The following is an 18,927-nucleotide window of genomic DNA, read 5'->3' as shown; positions in this document are numbered from 1 at the left end:
ATTATTTTTAGATGTACTTTTTTGGCGCCTGGGAACAGCTGACGTAGGTTTATGAGTGGTATTTTCCAGAAAGACGCGCTAGTGCTTTTGCAGCATTTTGCAGGCGCGGCCATTTTGAATCGAAGAGTGACGTTAGCCGTCGGCTGAGTGGATAATTGACAAAACAAGTAAACGTGAGTATATATATCTGCTAAAACATAGTGTAATTAACAAAATATTGGTGAAATCCGCACCATAGTCGATTTATACAAGTCATTTAAGGGCCGACAGGTCTGCAGTTGGTGTGATTGCGCGTATTTTTACGGATTTTTGTGCTCTTCCGGCGGGGTATTTACGCCGTGCAGCTTTTACGGCCACGCTGGCGTCTGTTTTTACAGTTAGTTCGCTCGCCATTGTCGCCGCGTCTGGTCCTAGTCTGAGCAGTGGGATTTCTCGAGTGCGTGTCCAAAACTCCGTGTAAGCTCCTCATTCAAAAATATTTACAATTTTTTTCAAGTGCGTGTGTGGCGGCCTGTGTGCGTGGCTGTGTGCCACATTTTTGTGTTTTTTGGGACACCAAGCCCTGTACCAAAGCAGTGCCAAAAGAGGGAGAGACATGTGGAAGCAATAAGTCGAGCTCGCCGCTGTCTCTTATTGCATTCTCCGCTCGTCTGTTTGTTTATCCGTGCCGCCGATGGCGGTTCCGCCAGGCCTGTCTCTGGGTTTGTTTTGGCTGAAATGCCGCTCTCTGACGCTGTCCGTGAATGTTTGCATTTTTTACTTGTATTTGTATGAGTGTGTGTATGTGAATGCTCTTAGAAAAAGGCGCCCAAATTGTTTCTAGCTGGCAGATCGGATCCTACTCGGCTGTATATGATGTATTCCCGATCGGTAGATTTGTGGATTCCTCTGCTGATTTTATATTAGCATCCTCTTATAATTCTTATTGGTGATCCTTGAATGAACTGCAACATTCTGGCACATTCTTTGACCTGCTTGACAAAAAAAAGTACCGCAGCGTCGGTGTGAGCGAGACAAAGCATAGAAAACAAGCAGTTTCGGAAGGCAAGTGTCAAGCAGTTTATTTTAGCTGAGTAGCAGCAGTAATAGTTTCTCGTTTCAGTTCAACAGTTATAAAGCTGAACGAATGGTGTGTGAATGATCAGAAAGATTATAGGTGCAAATCAAACTTCAGCAGTTATTCTGTGCAATTATTTAAGAAATGATTGAATTGATTTGCTATAACATGCCCATAAGTGGTGTAGTTTATGAGTAAATTTTACTCTTTGATCCCCTAAGACATCAAGGAAAAAGTTTATGAACTGCTTTTATGTACATAATATACGAGTATGTTTGCCACCATATAATCCCTCCATAGATATGTACATATGTATGTATGTATGTGATAAATCGATTTACTATATCTTCATATTATTTTCCTATTTATATCAACTAAAAAGCTACTATACAAATACTCTTTAACCATTTAATATAGCCCATTTCATACATAATAAATATACAATGAAACTTATTTTGAGTGTGAAATTCGCTGTCTTGCAACAAACTCTGCCAACTTTTGTTCATTTTTCAACTAACAAAATATTAAAGCTGCCCTGGGACTGAAGTGAATTCTCAAGATTCTGCAGGATATATTTTTTATATATATATATACATATTATTCTAGTTCTTAAACCTTTGAGTGGCCATCGCCAGAGCCCGAGCCCGAGCATCTGGCAAGCTCTCATTCCCGCTTGCATATTCAAATATTCAAATTTAATCAAGCTCCAATGTCAGTGGCAGTTTCTCAAACCGAATTACAGACTGTCAAAAAAAAAAAAAGTGCGGAAATGTAAATACGGAAATGTATTGACATGCCGCAGCGAGAGAGAGCGTGGGAGCGGGGAAAAGCCATTTCCCCGGGGGCGCAGCGGATGAAATATTGACTGCCATTCCAGATTTTTTTCGCACTGGAGCTAATTATTGTGCGGACAGTTTTATTAAATTAAAAAATGTCTGCCTGTGACTTGGACTGGGGACTGGGACTGGTCGAGGGTGCCGCCGCCGCTCGATCCCAACCACTTTGGGCCACATGTCGTGGTGCCCTTGATCCGGAGTGGGCGAAAAAGGCAATTAGCCCGGCCAGGGGAGGGTCTGGAACGAAAGCAAAGCAGCTAATTAAAAATTACACCAAATACAATCAAGAAAGCGGCCCAAGAAAGTGGCCAAGATGAAGCAGGGCGGCAGAAGGTGGGAGGTGCGAGGCACTCGGGGCAGGGATCAAATCTTGTTGCGTTAATTGCAGGCCAAGTCCCGCGACTGGCTTTGTGCTGACCTAAGCCCGATGGCCGTGCCCGTGCCCCTGCCCGTCCAGAGATGGCCGTGAGGTCTGAGAAGAGTCACGAGAGTTAGTTGGGGGACAGCTTTAAAATCACGAATGGAATGAGAACTCAAGAAAAGTTTCAAACTAGATGGAATGGTAATCGATTCATGGCATTTATCCCCTAAATAATAATTTGGAATAGACTTTCATGCCATAAAAACTTTCGGAAATGGCTTAAAACTTTGTAGTCAGCCGCACTGCAGACAGGACTCTAATCTCAGTCGTGATCGTGATTGGTACACTGGGGGCATGCGTTCATCCCTAATTGGGGGACTTTTTTACGAGAGGGAGAGAGGGAGAGAGACAGACAGACCCACGTCCATGTTCACGTCGCTGATGGCCTCAGCTGTCAGTCTGTCAAAATTTGTAGCATACTTTTTGGGGGCTCCCACACCAAGCGGAAGTCTGTGGAGGGGAGACACAAAGAGAGAGAGAGAGAGAGACATTTGTCAAGGCTTATATAATTTGTAGATTGGAACGATTAGACTGTGGCTCTGCGAGAGCAATGCATTTGCAGGCGGAAGCAATTAAAGGAAATGTAGCGAGAAGGAAGGCGGGAAGGAAAGGGGGTCACACAGCACAGCAAAGCAAATGTTAACGGATGCCCCAACAGCCGGAACCGGAAATAGTTTCTCGCTGGCCAAAAAGAAATTACACAAAGAGCGCGGCGCGTAAATACAAAACATTAATCAAGCGTGCACAAAACGGCAGGCAGAGGTGCTGCTGAAATATGACAAATGATTGACCTCGCACATAAAATGATCGCTAGAGCAAACAGTGCGAGAGAGGGAGGGGTAGGGGAGGGGGGAGGGAGCAGCCACAAGCTGGCTATGGGAAAGTTTACATTTTCATTTTTGTTTCCCTCGAGGGCTCCATCTTCAGCTCTCCAATTCAGATTCATCCCCTTCACACACACACACACACACGCACCGAAAGCTTAACAAGTTGAAATTGTTTTTCCGCTACCCCAAAAAAAAAAGAACACTCAAACTCCTTTAAGAAAACCTTTTATTTTTATTTCTTTTTTTCGGCTGCTTTTGCCTTTTCCTTGCTCGGTTTTTTTTACTTTTTCTCCTTATTTTTTGGCAGCTTATGCGTTGACTTTGTGGGGCTACCGTTTAATTATTGAGGTTTATAGAAGGCAAAGCAGCGGAAGGAGCAGCGGAAGGAGCAGCTGTTAAAACATAATTAAGAATGTTTTAAACGATACTGGAACTAGAGCTAGGAGAGGAGATGCTGCTCCGATCACGTTTATAGTCACAGTAAGGGAGCCAGCCTGTCATAGAAGGCTGCCAGCTGTAGATGCCTTTGGCACACATCCTGCGATTATCCTGATTAAGAACAGATTCGTTATACCTTCCGCCTGCATTCACACGAGTGAGTGCACTGCAGAGAAATTCTCACCAGGCTTGGGTCGGCGCAATGATTCATTGCCTTTGGCACTAGATAAGCGCAGCAGTGGGTGGCGACTGGCGGCTGGAGGCAGGCCCCTGGCCCCGTTTCAGACTCCACTGACGATGCACACATGATGCGATGCGATGCGATGCGATATGGCATATCAATGCAGTGGATGCCTTCGCCTGTGCTTCTGCTTGTGCCTTTCCGTTTGCTTTTGCTTGGCAGACAGGGCTCCAGGAAAATGCAATTTAAATCATAAAATATAATTTTCATTTAATGAATTGGATCAAGTTGCAACTTGTCGCCCCAGATGCGTGTGCATGTGTCTCTCTCCATCTCTCTCGTTCTCTCCTTCTGTCTCTTTCTGTGTGTGTGTGTGTGTCTGTGTGTGTGTGTGTCAAGCAAAGAAATGCACACACAGAGCCGGGCACATGTCGAAATATTTTACTCGAATGCCTTTCGAAGGCAGCAAAGTGGAAGAATTTCCAGTTGCGAAAATCTTTCGGTGCGAATGGCAAAAAGTTTCTCCATTGCATTGGATAACTTTTAAGAGCCGACAAAGAGCCGCCACAAAGCCCAGGCCTCCCTCCTGCCTCCTGCTCTGCCGCCTGCTCCGCCTGCTCTACCGCTATCAACTTGATTGAGTCTCGAAGCATTCCCCGCAATGAAGTCTGCAACTTAACATATTTCCTGCTGCCTGTGAGGAGAGGGGACAGATTGAATGGGTGCGAGGGGCGAGCTCTAATCCCGGCCTGGCCGCATTGCCATTGCTTGTGGGTTATGCAATAAGCTGTTGGCCATTTCCTGTCCCGGTCCAGGTAAGCTGCTGCTGCTGCTGCTGCTGCTACTGCTGCCAGCTGCTGCTTCCGAGAAAAAAAAAAAGACTGCAGCCTGCAACACAATGACAGCAGGGTGGCGGGCGTTGGGGGACATGGGGGACATCGCTTGACGTTGGCCTCGCCTGTCCGTATTCATGTCCCATACCCATGCCACCCCCACAAGGTCTTCAGCATGTTTCATGTTGTCCTTTACGGGGGCCGCTGCCACTGCCACTGCTGCTGCATTGTTGGGGAAAACTGGCAACAATAACCGACGGCGACAAAGAAAATGCAGAGCGAAAAAGCAACAGCAACAGCAACAGCCACAGTAGAACGCAGTGGTGGCGACGGGGGACGGGGGACAGGGGCAGGAGCGAACAAGCAACAACCGGAGAAAGGAAAGAACATTCCTAGCATATTTTCGGCAAAGTGTAATCCGAGTGGTTACCCCCAAAAGCCCCAACGGGGATTTACACAGAAAAGGAGCAAGGCCAATATCAATAATTAATGTCACGAGGATTTACCATCCATTAGTCGATGCCTTAAAAGAGTCCTTTAGGTTCAGAACTAACCGTAGCCAAGCGTAGCCAACCCTAGCAATCGATATGTTATCGCTTATCATAGCTAGCCAATCGATTGCCTGCCAACATAAAGCAGGCTACAAAATCGTCAAATCTGTGGATCATACACAAACATAAACTGAGTGCCCATTCATCGAGAGATAATCGATTATCCTGTCCTATCGATAATATCGATAATGGGATGATTGGCATAGAAATTTGCATATTTGCCACATTTCCCACAGCCATAAAACTGACCAATTCCCCACTCACCATGTGTGGCCATAAAAAGCCACAAGTCGTTATTTTTGCTGTAGAGGTCCGCGGGCCCCCCACCCCCCCTCTTAATCGAACGCCAATGTTTGCCCATAAAAAATCTCATATTCGCCTTGCTGTTAATTTTGAGGCCTGGAAAATTAATTGGTCTGCCCCGCATTGTTCCCTTTTGAGGTTTGCGGCTGTAGAGGTTCCACACTCATCGCTCAGACAGTTGTTACTCAGTCATTCAGTCACTCAGTCAGTCAGACGGGGAAACTCATTGAAGTCTGAAGTCGGAAGTCAAAAGTCTGAAGCTGTCAGGCATCTTTTTAGCGGGGAGGTGGGCAGGTGGAGGAAATGGGAAATGGAAATGTCTTGTATATAATTTATCAGGGGAGCCCAAGACAAAAAGACAACGAAAACTTGACTGCACTTGGGGATTTTGAGATTTGCATGCATAAGGAATGGCCCGACAGACAGCAATGGCCATTTGACATCTCAGGCAGAAGCAGAAGCAGCAGCAGGAAGGCGATGGCAGATGAGAAAATGATTTAAACAGTGCTGAGGAGTGCACTGTGGCTGCCTGTACAATAATTTCCATGATTTCTTTGCCAACTCGCCCCACAAATTTTGATTTTAATTTGGGAAAATGGTCCTGGTCAGGGTCAGGCTCACAGGGGGTGGCATCCAATGTGGTTGCTGGGTGAGGAGCAGAGCCCTCCATTAGAGGACTTGCCATAAATGTGGTATATGGGTCTTATGAGGGGTATACTCTGGCTCCACATGCTCGCACATAAATTCAACAATATTTCCATCCCTTGAATCTCAAGTACCATTTCCACCCACTGGCTTTCTTTGTGTTCAAACACATCATAAATATGTTGATATTAAAATAAGCCCCAAAAACACACACACACACACACACACACACACCAGCACACACACACACGCGCACACAACCAGGCACACAGTGGGGCACTCGAAAAACCCAAAAGGAAACGCAACAAATCCACTTGGCAGAAATGTGTGTTCGGGCAGGCAGGCAGGCAGAAGGAGGTGGCGGCCCAAAGCCTTTGAATATGTAACGAAACAGGGGTTAAGGTTGGGCCAAAGTATAGTGACAGAGTGGGAGCAGTGCAGAGGGGAGGAGAGAGAGAGAGAGATAATAAAACGCATGTAAATGTTCGCGATGAATACGCAAAATAGATGAAGCGAACACAGAGAATGTAAATTTGAAAGAGCAGCCAAGCAGCGAGCAGCGAGCAGCCCCACTACAAGCTCTGATATTTAAGCCAGGGAGGGTGTATTGTTGGCTCCCCCACCTTGCATTAAACACACCTTGCTCTGGTTGAAGTGGCGGCGTGCGTAGGTGTGGGGCTGGGATGGTGTACGCAAAGAGGCGCAGAATAAAAGGCTTAAGCGGAGCGCTTTGTCCCATTCCGGCATCAAAGAGCTGGCAGAAAGTGGGACTGAAAAGCAGCGGCAGCAGCAGCAGCAGCAGAATCAGGGAACAGGCAACGAAGAAGAGCAACAGTATAAAAAAACAGCAGCAGAAAACAAAACTAAAAGCAACAACAGAAAGGAGCGCAGAACGAGTAAAACAGAGGAAGAGCAGAGGGAGCAACTGAGGGAGCAACCGTAAAAGCAACAGAGGCAGCAGCAGCACTTGTAAAAGGAACCTTCCCCCGCAGCACCATCAGTGCGGAGTGTGGCAGAGGGAGTATATTGAATCGACACTGGGACCCATACCTTCCACGGCACATACCCTGCAAAACAACATAAAAAAGACAAGCATCTAAATGGCGGAGCACCCGCGTGTCATGCATTCTCATTTGCATATGTGGGATGGGGGGGGAGGTCTTCCCCTTCCTGCGTACGTTACCCTCGGACATGGGCATGACCATTTGGCAGAGCGGTGGCCCCGCAATTGCTTCATTCGTGGCGATGCTCCAATGCGGGGGTATACCCTGCTTCGTTAGCGCCCCTCACATTTTTTGGTAATTTGTGTCCTTTGCTTCAAGTTTCGTTTGCGTGGGCGAAACTTGTCTCACTGGGAGAAAGTCTCTCACATTTCCTCGGTCATTTGTCATCTGAGTGGAGGGCGTCGCCATTTAACTGTCTTCCGTTTATTTCTTTTAATTTTCATTATTTATTTGAATTTGTTTGCTTTTATGTTGCTTTTTATTTTCATTTAGCATTTACACAATCCACCCACCACCCCCCATTCCGCACATTCCCAGCACTCATACCGACATTAAATGGACGAAATCCCAAAAATATTTCACAAAAGCCGCGTCTCACTGCAAGCCAAGTGGTTCGAGGGCATGGGTCCGGAGGAATTCCGACCGGTCGATCGTCCATTTGGAGCCCGATGATCCCAACTTTGACTTGTGCTTCGAGCCACTGAAGGGGCTGGACTGTGCCATCGCTGACACTGATTGGAGGCTCAAGTATCCCATACCACTGCCCGAATCGAAAAGGCGCCGCCGCAAAGTGGATCCCGAGGATGAGCTGCCCACCGAGTGCCCCCTGATGAAGGCCATACGGGAGCAGGAGGAGCAGGCGAAGCACAATCAGGACAAGCAAAGGAAGCCCCAGTCGGGCCAAACGATGTTCAGCAATCCGCTGGAGAAGACGCCCATCGAGCGCATTACCCAAATTGTACGCGTGGGCACAGAGAAGAAACTCGTGAGTTGTGATCCAACCAGCCCTCGATTCATTCTCCCATCCTCCAATCTCCCTGTCATTACATTTATATTTGTTTGTATTCTTTTGTTTTGTTTTATTTTGTTTTTATTTTCATTGTAATTATTGTGTTTCCGTTTATTTCATGTTCATGCTGAAAGTATTACGAGGCCTTAAATGCAATTGTGGAGCTCCTTTGACTTGCTACAGCGGGCAGCACTCTAGTCGTATCCTAGTCAACCATAACCAACCGAACACCAAGAAACTTTAATGCACTTTAAGGCATTCCATTTATTTTTTATTTTTTTAATATTTTTTTGCTACTTTTAAACCGATCTCAGAACTGTGCTGTGATTATGCCGTGAAATATAATTCGGCTTCAAGAACCTCGTAACGTATTTGCTTATTTGCCCTTTCCTTTTTCCTAAAGCAAAATATGGTAGCGGTTTAAGATTTAGATCACTTTGACTTCCAGTGTACTGTCCGACCCCCAACCGACTTTCCACTTGGGGTACATTGGCATGTCGTATACCTGCATACCTTTATGGCCAGAACACAGAACTAATTATTCGGGGGGTGTGCGAGCTTATCCCATCAGTCTGTGCGGCTTTACTGCCTCTACTACCTTTACTGCGATGCAGTTTCTTTTGCCATTTGGCCAGCCTTTTGGGGATCATTTCCCAGCCACAAAGGCGGCCAAACTTTCTGATTGCACTCGGACAGTGGGCAAAAGGCAAAGTAGCCAAGTTTGTGGCCAGAAACTTTCGCTTTTGACTTACTGTTTGCGCATTCCACGCCAAGTTCAATTGGGTTTTTTTCATTTTCTTTTGCGAAGCCCGAAGTTTGCTCCAAAGTTTTGGGCCTTGGGATGTTCTGACTAATTTCCGGCTGCGAGTCAAGTGCAAGTTCCACTGGAATGGGAAAAAAGGGGGGGGGGGGGGGGGGGAAAAAAAAAAAAAAAAAAAAGGGGGGGGGGGGGGGGGAAAAAAAAAAAGACTCAACTAGAGGAACGGATTGTGGCCTTGTTCAATTAGACAGATTTAAATGTAATTGAGGTCAGCGGAAGAGGACAGCATTTTGGACGATGTGGCCATCTTTGGAGTAGCCACCAATAACTGGGATGCAGAGTGATAAAACCACGGCCATGTTCACTTTTGAATGGGTTTGACAGGGTATCCAAGGCATCGCCTCTCGTGGCTATAATTTCGCCCGCTTGTTGGTTTTGCTGTTGTGCGACTGTGACTAACGAACTAAACATAGGCAGAATCAAGCACGCACAGACACTAGCGCACGCTAGCACGCACACACACACACACACACACGCACACACACAGCAGATACAGCTGGGGAGCAGAACGAGAGCTATTTGCACTGGAAAGTATGCTACGCATTCGCACTCTGCCTGCGTGATGGCTTGTGGGAGTACGGGGAGAAAGCAGTGACATGGCTGTGTGTGTGTGGGAGTAGAAGATAGAGGACTAGATAGTGCCGAGTAATTTTAGTGGGGGTGGGGGTGTTGGGTGCAGCGAGAGGGCGGCGGGATGCCAGAGAGTGGACCGCAACGTCGCCACTTGATTATCATGCATATGCATTCATGGCACTTTCGTTGGTCTTTTTGCCCATGCAGCATGCGGCAAGTGGCATATAAATTATTTAAGGAGCTGGCACACAGCCACGCCACAGCTGGGGGAAGCGAAGGGAACCCCGAAGCGCGGCAGAGAGCCACTAATAGGGGAGTGATTAAACATGGGAATCGCATTTGAATACCCACCATAAAAGAGCATGCAATGATGTCTGGGAATACGCTCCACAGATAACCCGAGTGGGAGCTGCTCTATCGGATGGAATTGCTCTCGAAATTTGTGCACGAAAAGATTGCAAGCCAGTAAAAGGATATCGGGAGAGACCCACAGCATGACCATAGGGCTTCCCAATCCAATGAAAAACCATCCACAGTTGCCACTGGATTTGGTGCACGTTTTTTCCTTTCCACTCTCCTTGCCACATTCTCTCTCACATCGATGTATTTGCTTTCGATTCTGGTTTTGCCTTCGTCTCGTTTTACGTTGCTAAATTTTTTTTATTGCACAACCAAATATTTACGTGCTTGGTGGGCGTGCCACAGGGGGTGGTACAGAGTCCAAGAACACATAAGTTTACCCACTCTAACGCGTGCCGCCTGGCCTGGCACGGCCCGCCCCTGTTTCCCTTCTTTTTGTTCTGTTTTGTTTTGTTTTGTTTTGTTTGATTTATGCGTAAACTTTGTACTGGACTGCTCGATGCTTTGATACCCTCCACGCCAGAGGGCATGACGATTCTGAGCAAACGTCCCCAGATAATCCAAGAGGTGTTTCAGAAAAGGAAAAGGAGGAAGAGCACTATTGCCAGCACTATCCCCCTTTACGTTCAGAGTGTATCCAAATTCTATGAAGTTTCATTCTATCCGCTGATTCTTTTGACAGATGTCGAAAACAATCAAAGATTCACTTTCGAAGCCATTTAGTTGAATATTTTCCATTCTTTAGGGGCTTCCCATTAGCCTTAGTCCAGTTAAAGCCATCAACTTGCATTCTACGAGGAGTATCCATAGCTTCGTGTCTTCCAATCTTGTTTCGGGGTTTTTTTTTTAATGAGAATTCTGCTTCCAATATTTTGCCAATATTCCCCGCACAGCCTCCCACTGTTGCCTCTACTCTTTGCTCTCCCCCTTCTGCTTTCTGCTGTGGCATGCAAACATAACGCATACGCAGCGTATACGCGGCGTTCCACAAACGGCAAAATGTTATTTTTGTTTCTGTTTTGTCGTTCGTCGCTTCTCCTTAATTGATTGCATTGCAGGGCAGGGGGTGGGAGTGGGCGTGGGGAATGTGAGTGTTGTAATCCATTTACAACTGCGGTTATGCGCCACCACCCACAGGCGCCGAACCCCTTCTGGAGGCAGGGAAAGAATTCAAATTAAACAATAAAATGTGTGCCAAAAACATTTTGCGGTTTCGGTTTACGCTTTTTTGAGCTGTTGGTCGAAAGCTTAAATGTTTGCCACTGCGGTGCGGTTCCGGCTCCCGTCAGAGGGTGCTAACTAAGGGTGGCTTAGTGGCAGCCACAGGAGAGAGGGATGGGCGCTGATCCCCTTGCAACAATCCCAACACACACAGCTGCGGCTCGCCAACTTCTTTGTGGCTTACTTATTAACTTTTCTTGTGCTTTATCTTTCCCACTGTCTGTTTTCACCGCACTTTCCCGGCCGCGCTTTCCACTTCCAGTTCCACGTCAAAGTGAGGCGTTCGGTCGACTCGGCGCCATGTTCAAATCTATTAAAAACTTTGCACATTAACTTTATTTCATTTATCAAATGTTGATTACTCCACAGTCTAGGACTGAGGTCTGAGGACTGTCCGCCCAGTCCCGCCTCGCCTCAGTGGCCCTACTCTCTGTGGGGTTGGTGGAACATCTGTCTGATGCTCTGATGGTCTGACGGTTGCGAGGAGAGACACAAAACTAACAAAAAGTTACGGAGAGCAACGCATTTGTCGCCTGGCTGTGATGGGACGGGATGGGAAGTACTACTCCAACCTCAGACTCCTGCTGCGATGAGGGATGAATGGAGCAGGTTGAAAGTTGTGTCTTCATTTAGTTCATGTCAGAAAGTTTTGCCCGCAACTCCAACGTCGGAGAACGGGGGATTAAACTGGAGCGAAAAAAGGGAGCATGGGAGCTGCACACTGACAGAAATGGGAATGCAAATGGCTAAGCTAACCAGCAGACTGAATGTGAATGGGATTGAGGCAGGAGCTAATGAAGAACATGGCAGGGCAATGAAGTAAATGAATGCAGCCACGAAGAGTGAGTGCCTGGAGTGAATGAATAATGCGCTGCCATAGAGACTCGTAGGATCGCAGCCACACAGCTTCCTGTGCATCCATCCCTGGCTGTCCCTGGCACTTCCCCTTCAATCGTTATCGTTCAGCCCCTTTCCGCATGCACTGCACGGCACAGCACTGCACTCACGTCATTGGCTTAATGGAGCAGTTAACGTTAAATGCTGATTAAATGTGCGTGTGGGTGCTGGATCAGCTTTAGCTGCGATGAAATTTAAATATGAAATTGCTTGGGCGCACACCTCCACCTCCACCTCCGCCTCCGCCTCCACTGTCCTCCCTGTGCTCTCTGCGCGTCCTGCCTGCCTGCATGCACCCCTATCGCCTTCGGGCAGCGTCCTTGTTCACGCCTTGGCACTTCCTTTTCGTGCATTTAAATTGCGGTCTGCAGTGCCGCATGTGGAGGCCATCCCATACCAATGCACCCGCATGTGTGGTCATGTGGCATGTGGCCTGATTGCCCCTGCCGCCAATCCTACTTCCTCCATGCCGGCCGCATCCTTCCGCTTGGCCAACACCATCTGCTTCATTCTGCTCGCTCGAAAGACCGAAGCTTCGCTACCGATATCTATGGGATATGGCAAACCATCCTCAGAGTCCTGCAGCCCCATTTGGCAGGGTATAAACTTCAAAATGCTGCCACACACAGAGGCAATCGAAATGCAATTTTAATTCCGCGGCAGCGAAAGTCCTGTTCCTGTCCCAGCCCCTGTCGCTGTCTCTGTCCCATGCAATAATCGGATTAAACTTAATTTTTCCGTGCATTTTCGCATTTTCAACATTTATTTCATTTTTTTTTATTCAATCGGCGTAAAAAGTTTTCACTTGCAGTAAAAAATATTACGAAAAATTGGCAAAGGGATGGAAACAGAGAGAGAGAGAGAGAGAGCGAAAAGCTTTATGTGGGTAATTTTGTTCACTTTTTTGGATTCTATTTGGGATCTTGATTGCGGGGCTACAGCCCGGGGATCCAGGTGTCCAGATGTCCAGCGAGAGCCCTGGTCAAAGGGCTGCGGGGCTGCTTCATGGCGGGTGCATCAGAATGATGAAACATAATATGACAGCTCAAACGATTCATCGGTTCCCGCTTCGGTTTCGTCTCCGGGTTTAATCGCTCTCCGGATGGCATCCCTTGCCGCAGGGTATCTTCAATTTCTTCAGTAGTTTGACCGGTTTGCTGATGGTTAGGATTTCTTATCAATTTCCATTCAAATGGCACGTTAAGCGGTTAATGGACAACTACGATAAGCACACCGGGCAGGATGTCCAATAACAGTGAGCTTATGAGCGGGAAACACATAGGTTTATAACCGAATCGTATCTACGTATTCCAGCCAAGGTGCAACTACTCACCAGAGCGTGGACAGGCTTAGCCATTTGTTCTTCGTCTTCTGCTGTGGCACCTGCTCTTCTGCCTTCGTTACTGCTTCCTGCTCCTGCTCTTGCTCCTGCTCCTGCTCTTGCTCTTGCTCCTGCTCCTGTTCCTCCTTGGTTTGTTCCACTTTCTGGACTTTGCTGCCATCTCCCATTGCCAGTGTCTGCTCCATCTGCTGGTAGAAGAGCAGCTTTTTGGCCTTCGGGCTGGGCACACCCATGCCCCTTGACTGGGGTGTCTGCTGGGAGATCCTCTCCTCATAAACGCGAATCATCATGGTGACTCGCTTCGATTTCTGCAGCAGCACTCGCGAACTTGTGGTGCTCATCTTGGGGCTAGACGAAATTCCGAAACGTAAACGTAAACTAAAAACTAAAAATTTTCCTTGTTCAATGTGTAGCAAGGGAAACCAAAACTAATGCAAACACTGAGGCCAAATGGCAGGAACATCCAGGGACTACTAGATTTGATTTTGTTTTGCTACTTCTTCGTGCTCCTTCATGAATTCTCCAAAGTCCAAAGTGCAGATAATAAACAGTGCTGACTCACAAGCAAATGCCGTTCGAAAGCTGTCTGGATCGTGAGAGCGAGAGCGAACGCGAGCCCGCTCTCAGAGAGCGCTAACAGTGCACTGTAACAGGTAGCGGCTACAGGCTGTTCAGCTGGTATGTTAACAGTTCTGCTGCTGCTGCCCTGAATATCAGTCGTTATCCATCCAGATCGGAAGATTCCTTCATAGATTTATATTTTTCTTTTCTTTTGGGAAATACCTTGTCCAAAAGGTGCCTTCACTTCACTTCAGCCTTCACTTGACATTAATTGGTTTAATTAGCATCGCCTCTGCGCTGCTCTGCTTTGCACTGCTCTGCTTTGCACTCCTCTGCTTTGCACTGCTCTGCTTTGCACTCCTCTGCTCTGCTTTGCTCTGGATGACATGAATGTGTGGCAATCAAATAGATTATTAGACTGATTATACATACCTCTCCATGTACCATGCACCGTTTGTCCTGAGTGTCCTGAGTGTCCACTTGTCGCTCTCTGGTCACGTGGGGGTCGTTATATCGGAGAACAGCGGAACGTGCCCGTTATGCAAATGGCATTCAATTTGAAATCGCTTAATTAACATATCTCTGGGCTGGGCTGGGCACTCCACCCCCTACCCCACCACGCTGTACTCTCTTTTGCAGCAGGCGGCGTTCGTTCTGTGCGTTCAATGCGTTCCAATTTGCATAATCGTTGAGCCGCCCCCCCGAAAAAATAGCGACACCGGACCGATATCGTCGTATCATCTGGAAAGGCTGGAAAGAGAGCAGCAACCGCAGCCGCAGCAGCAGCAGCGGAAGCAGACTCCCCCAGTGAGGCTAGGGGGATTTGTGGCTGGGCTGATTCTTTGAAGTGGAGCCGCAGCAGCGAGCGGAAGGCCGCCACATTGGAAGGAAAACGACTTTTCACGGCAGTTAATAAATTTTTAACTGGTTCAACAATTGCCCGCGAATTCCGCCAGCTAATGGTGAGTATATTATGTTACCACAGCAGGAGTACTCTCTGCTCCTCTCCGCTCCTCTCCTCCCTGCTGGATTCAAGCAGTGGAACGAAGCTCCTACAATGTTCTTCTGCTCTTTTTCAGACGAGAAACGCGGCCGTCAGTGGCGACGAACCCGACGAGGAGCAGACTTCCGCAGCTGGCGCCCCCGACCAGCCTCTGGATGGGGCTCTGGCCGGGGCGCAGGCGGAGGAGGCAGCAACAGAGGAGGAGGAGGAGGAGCCGGTGCTACAGGCCGGGGATGGCGATGGGGATGCGCCACAGCGACGTCAGAGGCCACGCAGGAAAGAACCACAACGAAGCGCTGCCATTGGGCCCTCGGATGGGGACACGGACTCCAGCTCCTGCGACGGAGTGGGCTCTGGTACGAGGCGGCAGCGTGTCAGTTACGCGCAAAGGAATTTACTCGAGCAGGAGGAGGAGGATGCAGAGGAGGATGCAGAGGAGTACGACTACGATGAGGAGGAGGACGACTACGACGACTACGAGCAGTCATCCCGGCCCCGCCAGGTGGCTCGCCCCCGCCCGGTGCTGACCATGGGCGGGGGTACACAGAGCAAGCGCAAAACGAAAGTCCGCCAGTTCTCGCAGCGCTCCAGCTCCTATGCCCCGGATTCGGGGCACAACGACCCGGATGGCCATGAGGGCGAGGGCGATGGTGACGGCGACGGCGACGGCGAGAACCAGGACAAGCGTCGCTGCATCTCCAAGGGACAAATGCGCGGTGAGTGAAGGTGTGACAGGGTGTGACACACCCCCTGGTTACCAATGCCATTCCGCTTTTGCAGAGTTTCGCGAGGCCTTTCGTCTCTTCGACAAGGACGGCGATGGCTGCATCACCAAGGAGGAGCTGGGCACCGTGATGCGCTCCCTGGGACAGTTTGCCCGCGTCGAGGAGCTGCAGGAGATGCTCCAGGAGATCGATGTGGATGGTGAGTGTCTGCCATTCTGTGTTGCCAGCTCTACTCCCCCTGACTGCTCCCCTTGACTGGTCCCTCTGCAGGCGATGGCAACGTGAGCTTCGAGGAGTTTGTCGACATCCTGTCGAACATGACGTACGAGGACAAGTCGGGCCTGTCGTCGGCCGACCAGGAGGAGCGGGAGCTGCGCGATGCCTTCCGAGTCTTCGATAAGCACAATCGCGGCTACATCACCGCCTCCGATCTGCGGGCGGTGCTGCAGTGTCTCGGCGAGGACCTCGACGAGGAGGACAGTAAGTAGTGGCTCCCATTAACCCATTACCATGAACCATCCCCATATTGAACCTTTTCGAACAGTTGAGGACATGATCAAGGAGGTGGACGTGGATGGCGATGGGCGCATCGATTTCTATGAGTTCGTGCATGCGCTGGGCGAGCCGGAGGACTCGCAGGAGAACGACGATGAGGAGGAGAACACCACATCGCCGCTGCCCACGCCCAAGTCGGCCATTTCGCTCAGCTACGATTGAGCAGGGGCAGGGGCAGGGGCCGGGGTCGGGGTCAGGTGTGGTCAGCGGGCAGTGCCACGATTGAGTAGAATTGACGAGTGAGGATTGGCTCGATGACTCGACTGCTTGATCGTACAGCTTGATCGGTTACTCATCTGTTGTTGGTATATCGATCGACATTAAAATACTCAACTCAAAACGATAACTTATTGACTCGTCGCTGCAATAATTAGACACTCATCGATTACGTACGATAGGCGTAATTAGGCGAGTCTGAAGCGATAACAAATCGATTTAACAATATTACCAAGCAACTCTAAGCAAGTCTCACTCAAGTCTCATTCATTCACTCGAATTGGAACTCGAATTCAAAAATGAAATTGCCTGAACGCACAGCTAATCAAATTACGAATCAAAATGATAATTATACGTATAGCCTATGGAATAATCGAATTCCACACCACACACACACACCCCTAACACTCTGTGAAATTCCAAAGTAACGTACCAGTAAAGTAATCAATCTACTTAATGTATAACGATAATCGATCTACATGCACGTGTGGCACACGAGCACGAGTGCCCCAACTCGTGGCAACTCTCTCTCTCTCTCTCTGGGTATATCTATCCCTAATAAACAATAGATAATACCTATCATATGTACTATATACTTATGTATGTATCTTTCAAGACATATCATTGAAGTATCGCTCCTCTGTAAGCGTCCCACCCCCCACCACCCAACCCCTATGCCCACTTCCACCCCTCCTTCTCCTTCTCCTCCTCCACCGCCCTATAGTTATTGCCCTTCTCTCTTTGCCAATCTTTCGACTAGCATCGTATATCGAAATAAATTAATTTAATTAGGAAATATTTGCTCAATTAAAGCTACTGCTGCAACAAATATCAAATCGAATCAAATCGAATCGAAACAAAAACGGAAACGAAATCGTAATCGAACAAGAACAAATATTTAATTATTGAACGAACAATTTAATGTAATTTACGATTTACAATTTTAATCCACTCGAAAAAACTCGAATCGAAAATCCCTTAATAAAAAACCAAAAATACAAAAAAACAAAACGAACAAAAAAATAAATCAAAACCAAATCATAAATAAAAGAAATATTTGAAAAAATTACACACGAAATAAAGGTATTTTTGTTGTTTGTGCAGCGGGTTGCTTACGGGGGAACTGGTGTGCCCTGGACGATTCCGACCTTCCTTTTGTTATCCTTTTGTGGACCAATCTGTTCCTCTTTCCTTGCCCACAATTGGCTGTAATTTTAAACAAAAATTTCCATATTACCGATGCTTATACACTCTGTTGGCCCTCCAATCAGCCTCAGTCTCAGCCTCAGCCTCAGTCCTCGCCCCGTCCCGTGACACAATCGCCGCAACGAGCACAAATATTGAATGGGGCTGGACAATGGACACTGGGGAGTGGCACAGCATCAGCTTGCAGGATGCGGTCGAGCTGTGGGTAGCCAGAAGCAACCCTAAAACTGGCAAACGATAACAGCAGGAGCAAAACATCCCACCCCCTCTCTGCCACTCTGTCTGCTGTCTGACTGTCTGTGTATGGGCGGCTTGGGTGGGGAGCTGCGTGGACAAAAGTCATGTTAATGGTCAGTGCTCAAGTGCTTTGCCAGCAGAATTATGATGCTGTTGATGCTGGAGGGACACACAGGACACACAGGATGGGGCACACACACACATATGGAATGACAAACCCAATGGGACTCCCGTTTGCGGTGCGTATACTTAATGTTTTTTTTGCTTTGCTTTGCTTTAGTTTGCTTTTGGTTTGGTTTACACGTGGCAATCGTAAGCTAAGGGGTATATTTGTGCAACAGGCAACGGACGAGGGAACACACACACACACATATGAGTCATGACTGCGATGTTTCCTTTGGAACTCATTGTGTGGAGGATGCTTAAATCCACATGTCAATGTCATTCCCCCCAAAGTCCACATGCTGAGGGGCACTGAATATCTCGCCACAGAAGCCACCGCTTACCGGGTATCTCATCGGTCGTGATTCCGTCTCTGTTGTCGGTTTGCGGTGCGTAATGTTTTTGTTAGCGCTTTGTCATGCTGCCCCAATGGCTCTGGCCCCGAATGATGAGTGGCTACCAGTTTGATGGCAGTATGGCAGGGGCTGCGGGGATGGCTGCGGCTGAAGAGCCAACAAATTGAAATACACATAATTGTAGTCAGGCTCAATGACATGCCCTCAGACCCAGCCACATTCACCCACTCCACCCACAGCTTCCGCTGCCTGGCAATTGAAAACGACTAAATCGACGTTTCAAGTGGCTGTCAGGCCCCATCCAGGTTGGCAGGTTGCCCTGGATTTGTCGCACAATCGAGCTGCCGTGCCTGAGTGACTGACTGTCTGCCTGCCTGCCTGCGTGCCTGCCGCACTGCACTGTCCAACCGGAGGGAGGCCTGCTGTCTCTTTGTTTGTCTCTGGTTTGCAATTATAAACGATTAGGCAGTCGCAGTGTCTGTTGTTGTTGTTGCTGCTGCTGCTTTTGACTGATTAACATTGGTCAGCCCCCAACCCCTAATCGGTTTCCGGATTGATGGAGTGTAACCATTTTTCACTTGCATTTCC

At 48.2% G+C, this 18,927-nt stretch overlaps 1 protein-coding gene across 3 annotated transcripts; it reads left to right on the top strand.

Annotated features, from left to right (window-relative positions):
* Positions 1-237: 237 nt before the first annotated feature.
* LOC111071959 (probable calcium-binding protein CML12) lies at positions 238-16,667 on the top strand. 3 transcript variants are annotated; one of them, XM_022363519.2, is made up of 6 exons: positions 238-436; positions 14,519-14,841; positions 14,959-15,598; positions 15,663-15,806; positions 15,878-16,087; positions 16,152-16,667. In XM_022363519.2, exons 2-6 carry the CDS (start codon positions 14,839-14,841, stop codon positions 16,322-16,324), a joined length of 1,170 nt encoding a protein of 389 aa, XP_022219211.2. In that variant the 5' UTR covers positions 238-436; positions 14,519-14,838; the 3' UTR covers positions 16,325-16,667. The 3 variants fall into 3 exon arrangements, with proteins under 3 accessions (XP_022219211.2, XP_022219210.2, XP_022219209.2); XM_022363518.2 differs by having other exon boundaries at positions 238-456; positions 14,522-14,841; XM_022363517.2 differs by having other exon boundaries at positions 238-456.
* The last annotated feature ends 2,260 nt before the right edge of the window (positions 16,668-18,927 follow it).

The sequence above is a fragment of the Drosophila obscura genome, unplaced genomic scaffold (assembly GCF_018151105.1).
Source record: "Drosophila obscura isolate BZ-5 IFL unplaced genomic scaffold, ASM1815110v1 contig_190, whole genome shotgun sequence".
Classification (NCBI taxonomy): domain Eukaryota; kingdom Metazoa; phylum Arthropoda; class Insecta; order Diptera; family Drosophilidae; genus Drosophila; species Drosophila obscura.
The sequence above is the reverse complement of the archived record's forward strand: the minus strand, read 5'-3'. Positions and strand labels throughout refer to the sequence as shown.

Bases quoted from the DNA above. Each gene is read 5' to 3' on its own strand.
- LOC111071959 (XM_022363519.2), top strand. The intron at 15,599-15,662 runs GTGAGTGAAGGT...CCGCTTTTGCAG, and splicing joins CTCCAAGGGACAAATGCGCG to AGTTTCGCGAGGCCTTTCGT. The intron at 15,807-15,877 runs GTGAGTGTCTGC...GTCCCTCTGCAG, and splicing joins CCAGGAGATCGATGTGGATG to GCGATGGCAACGTGAGCTTC.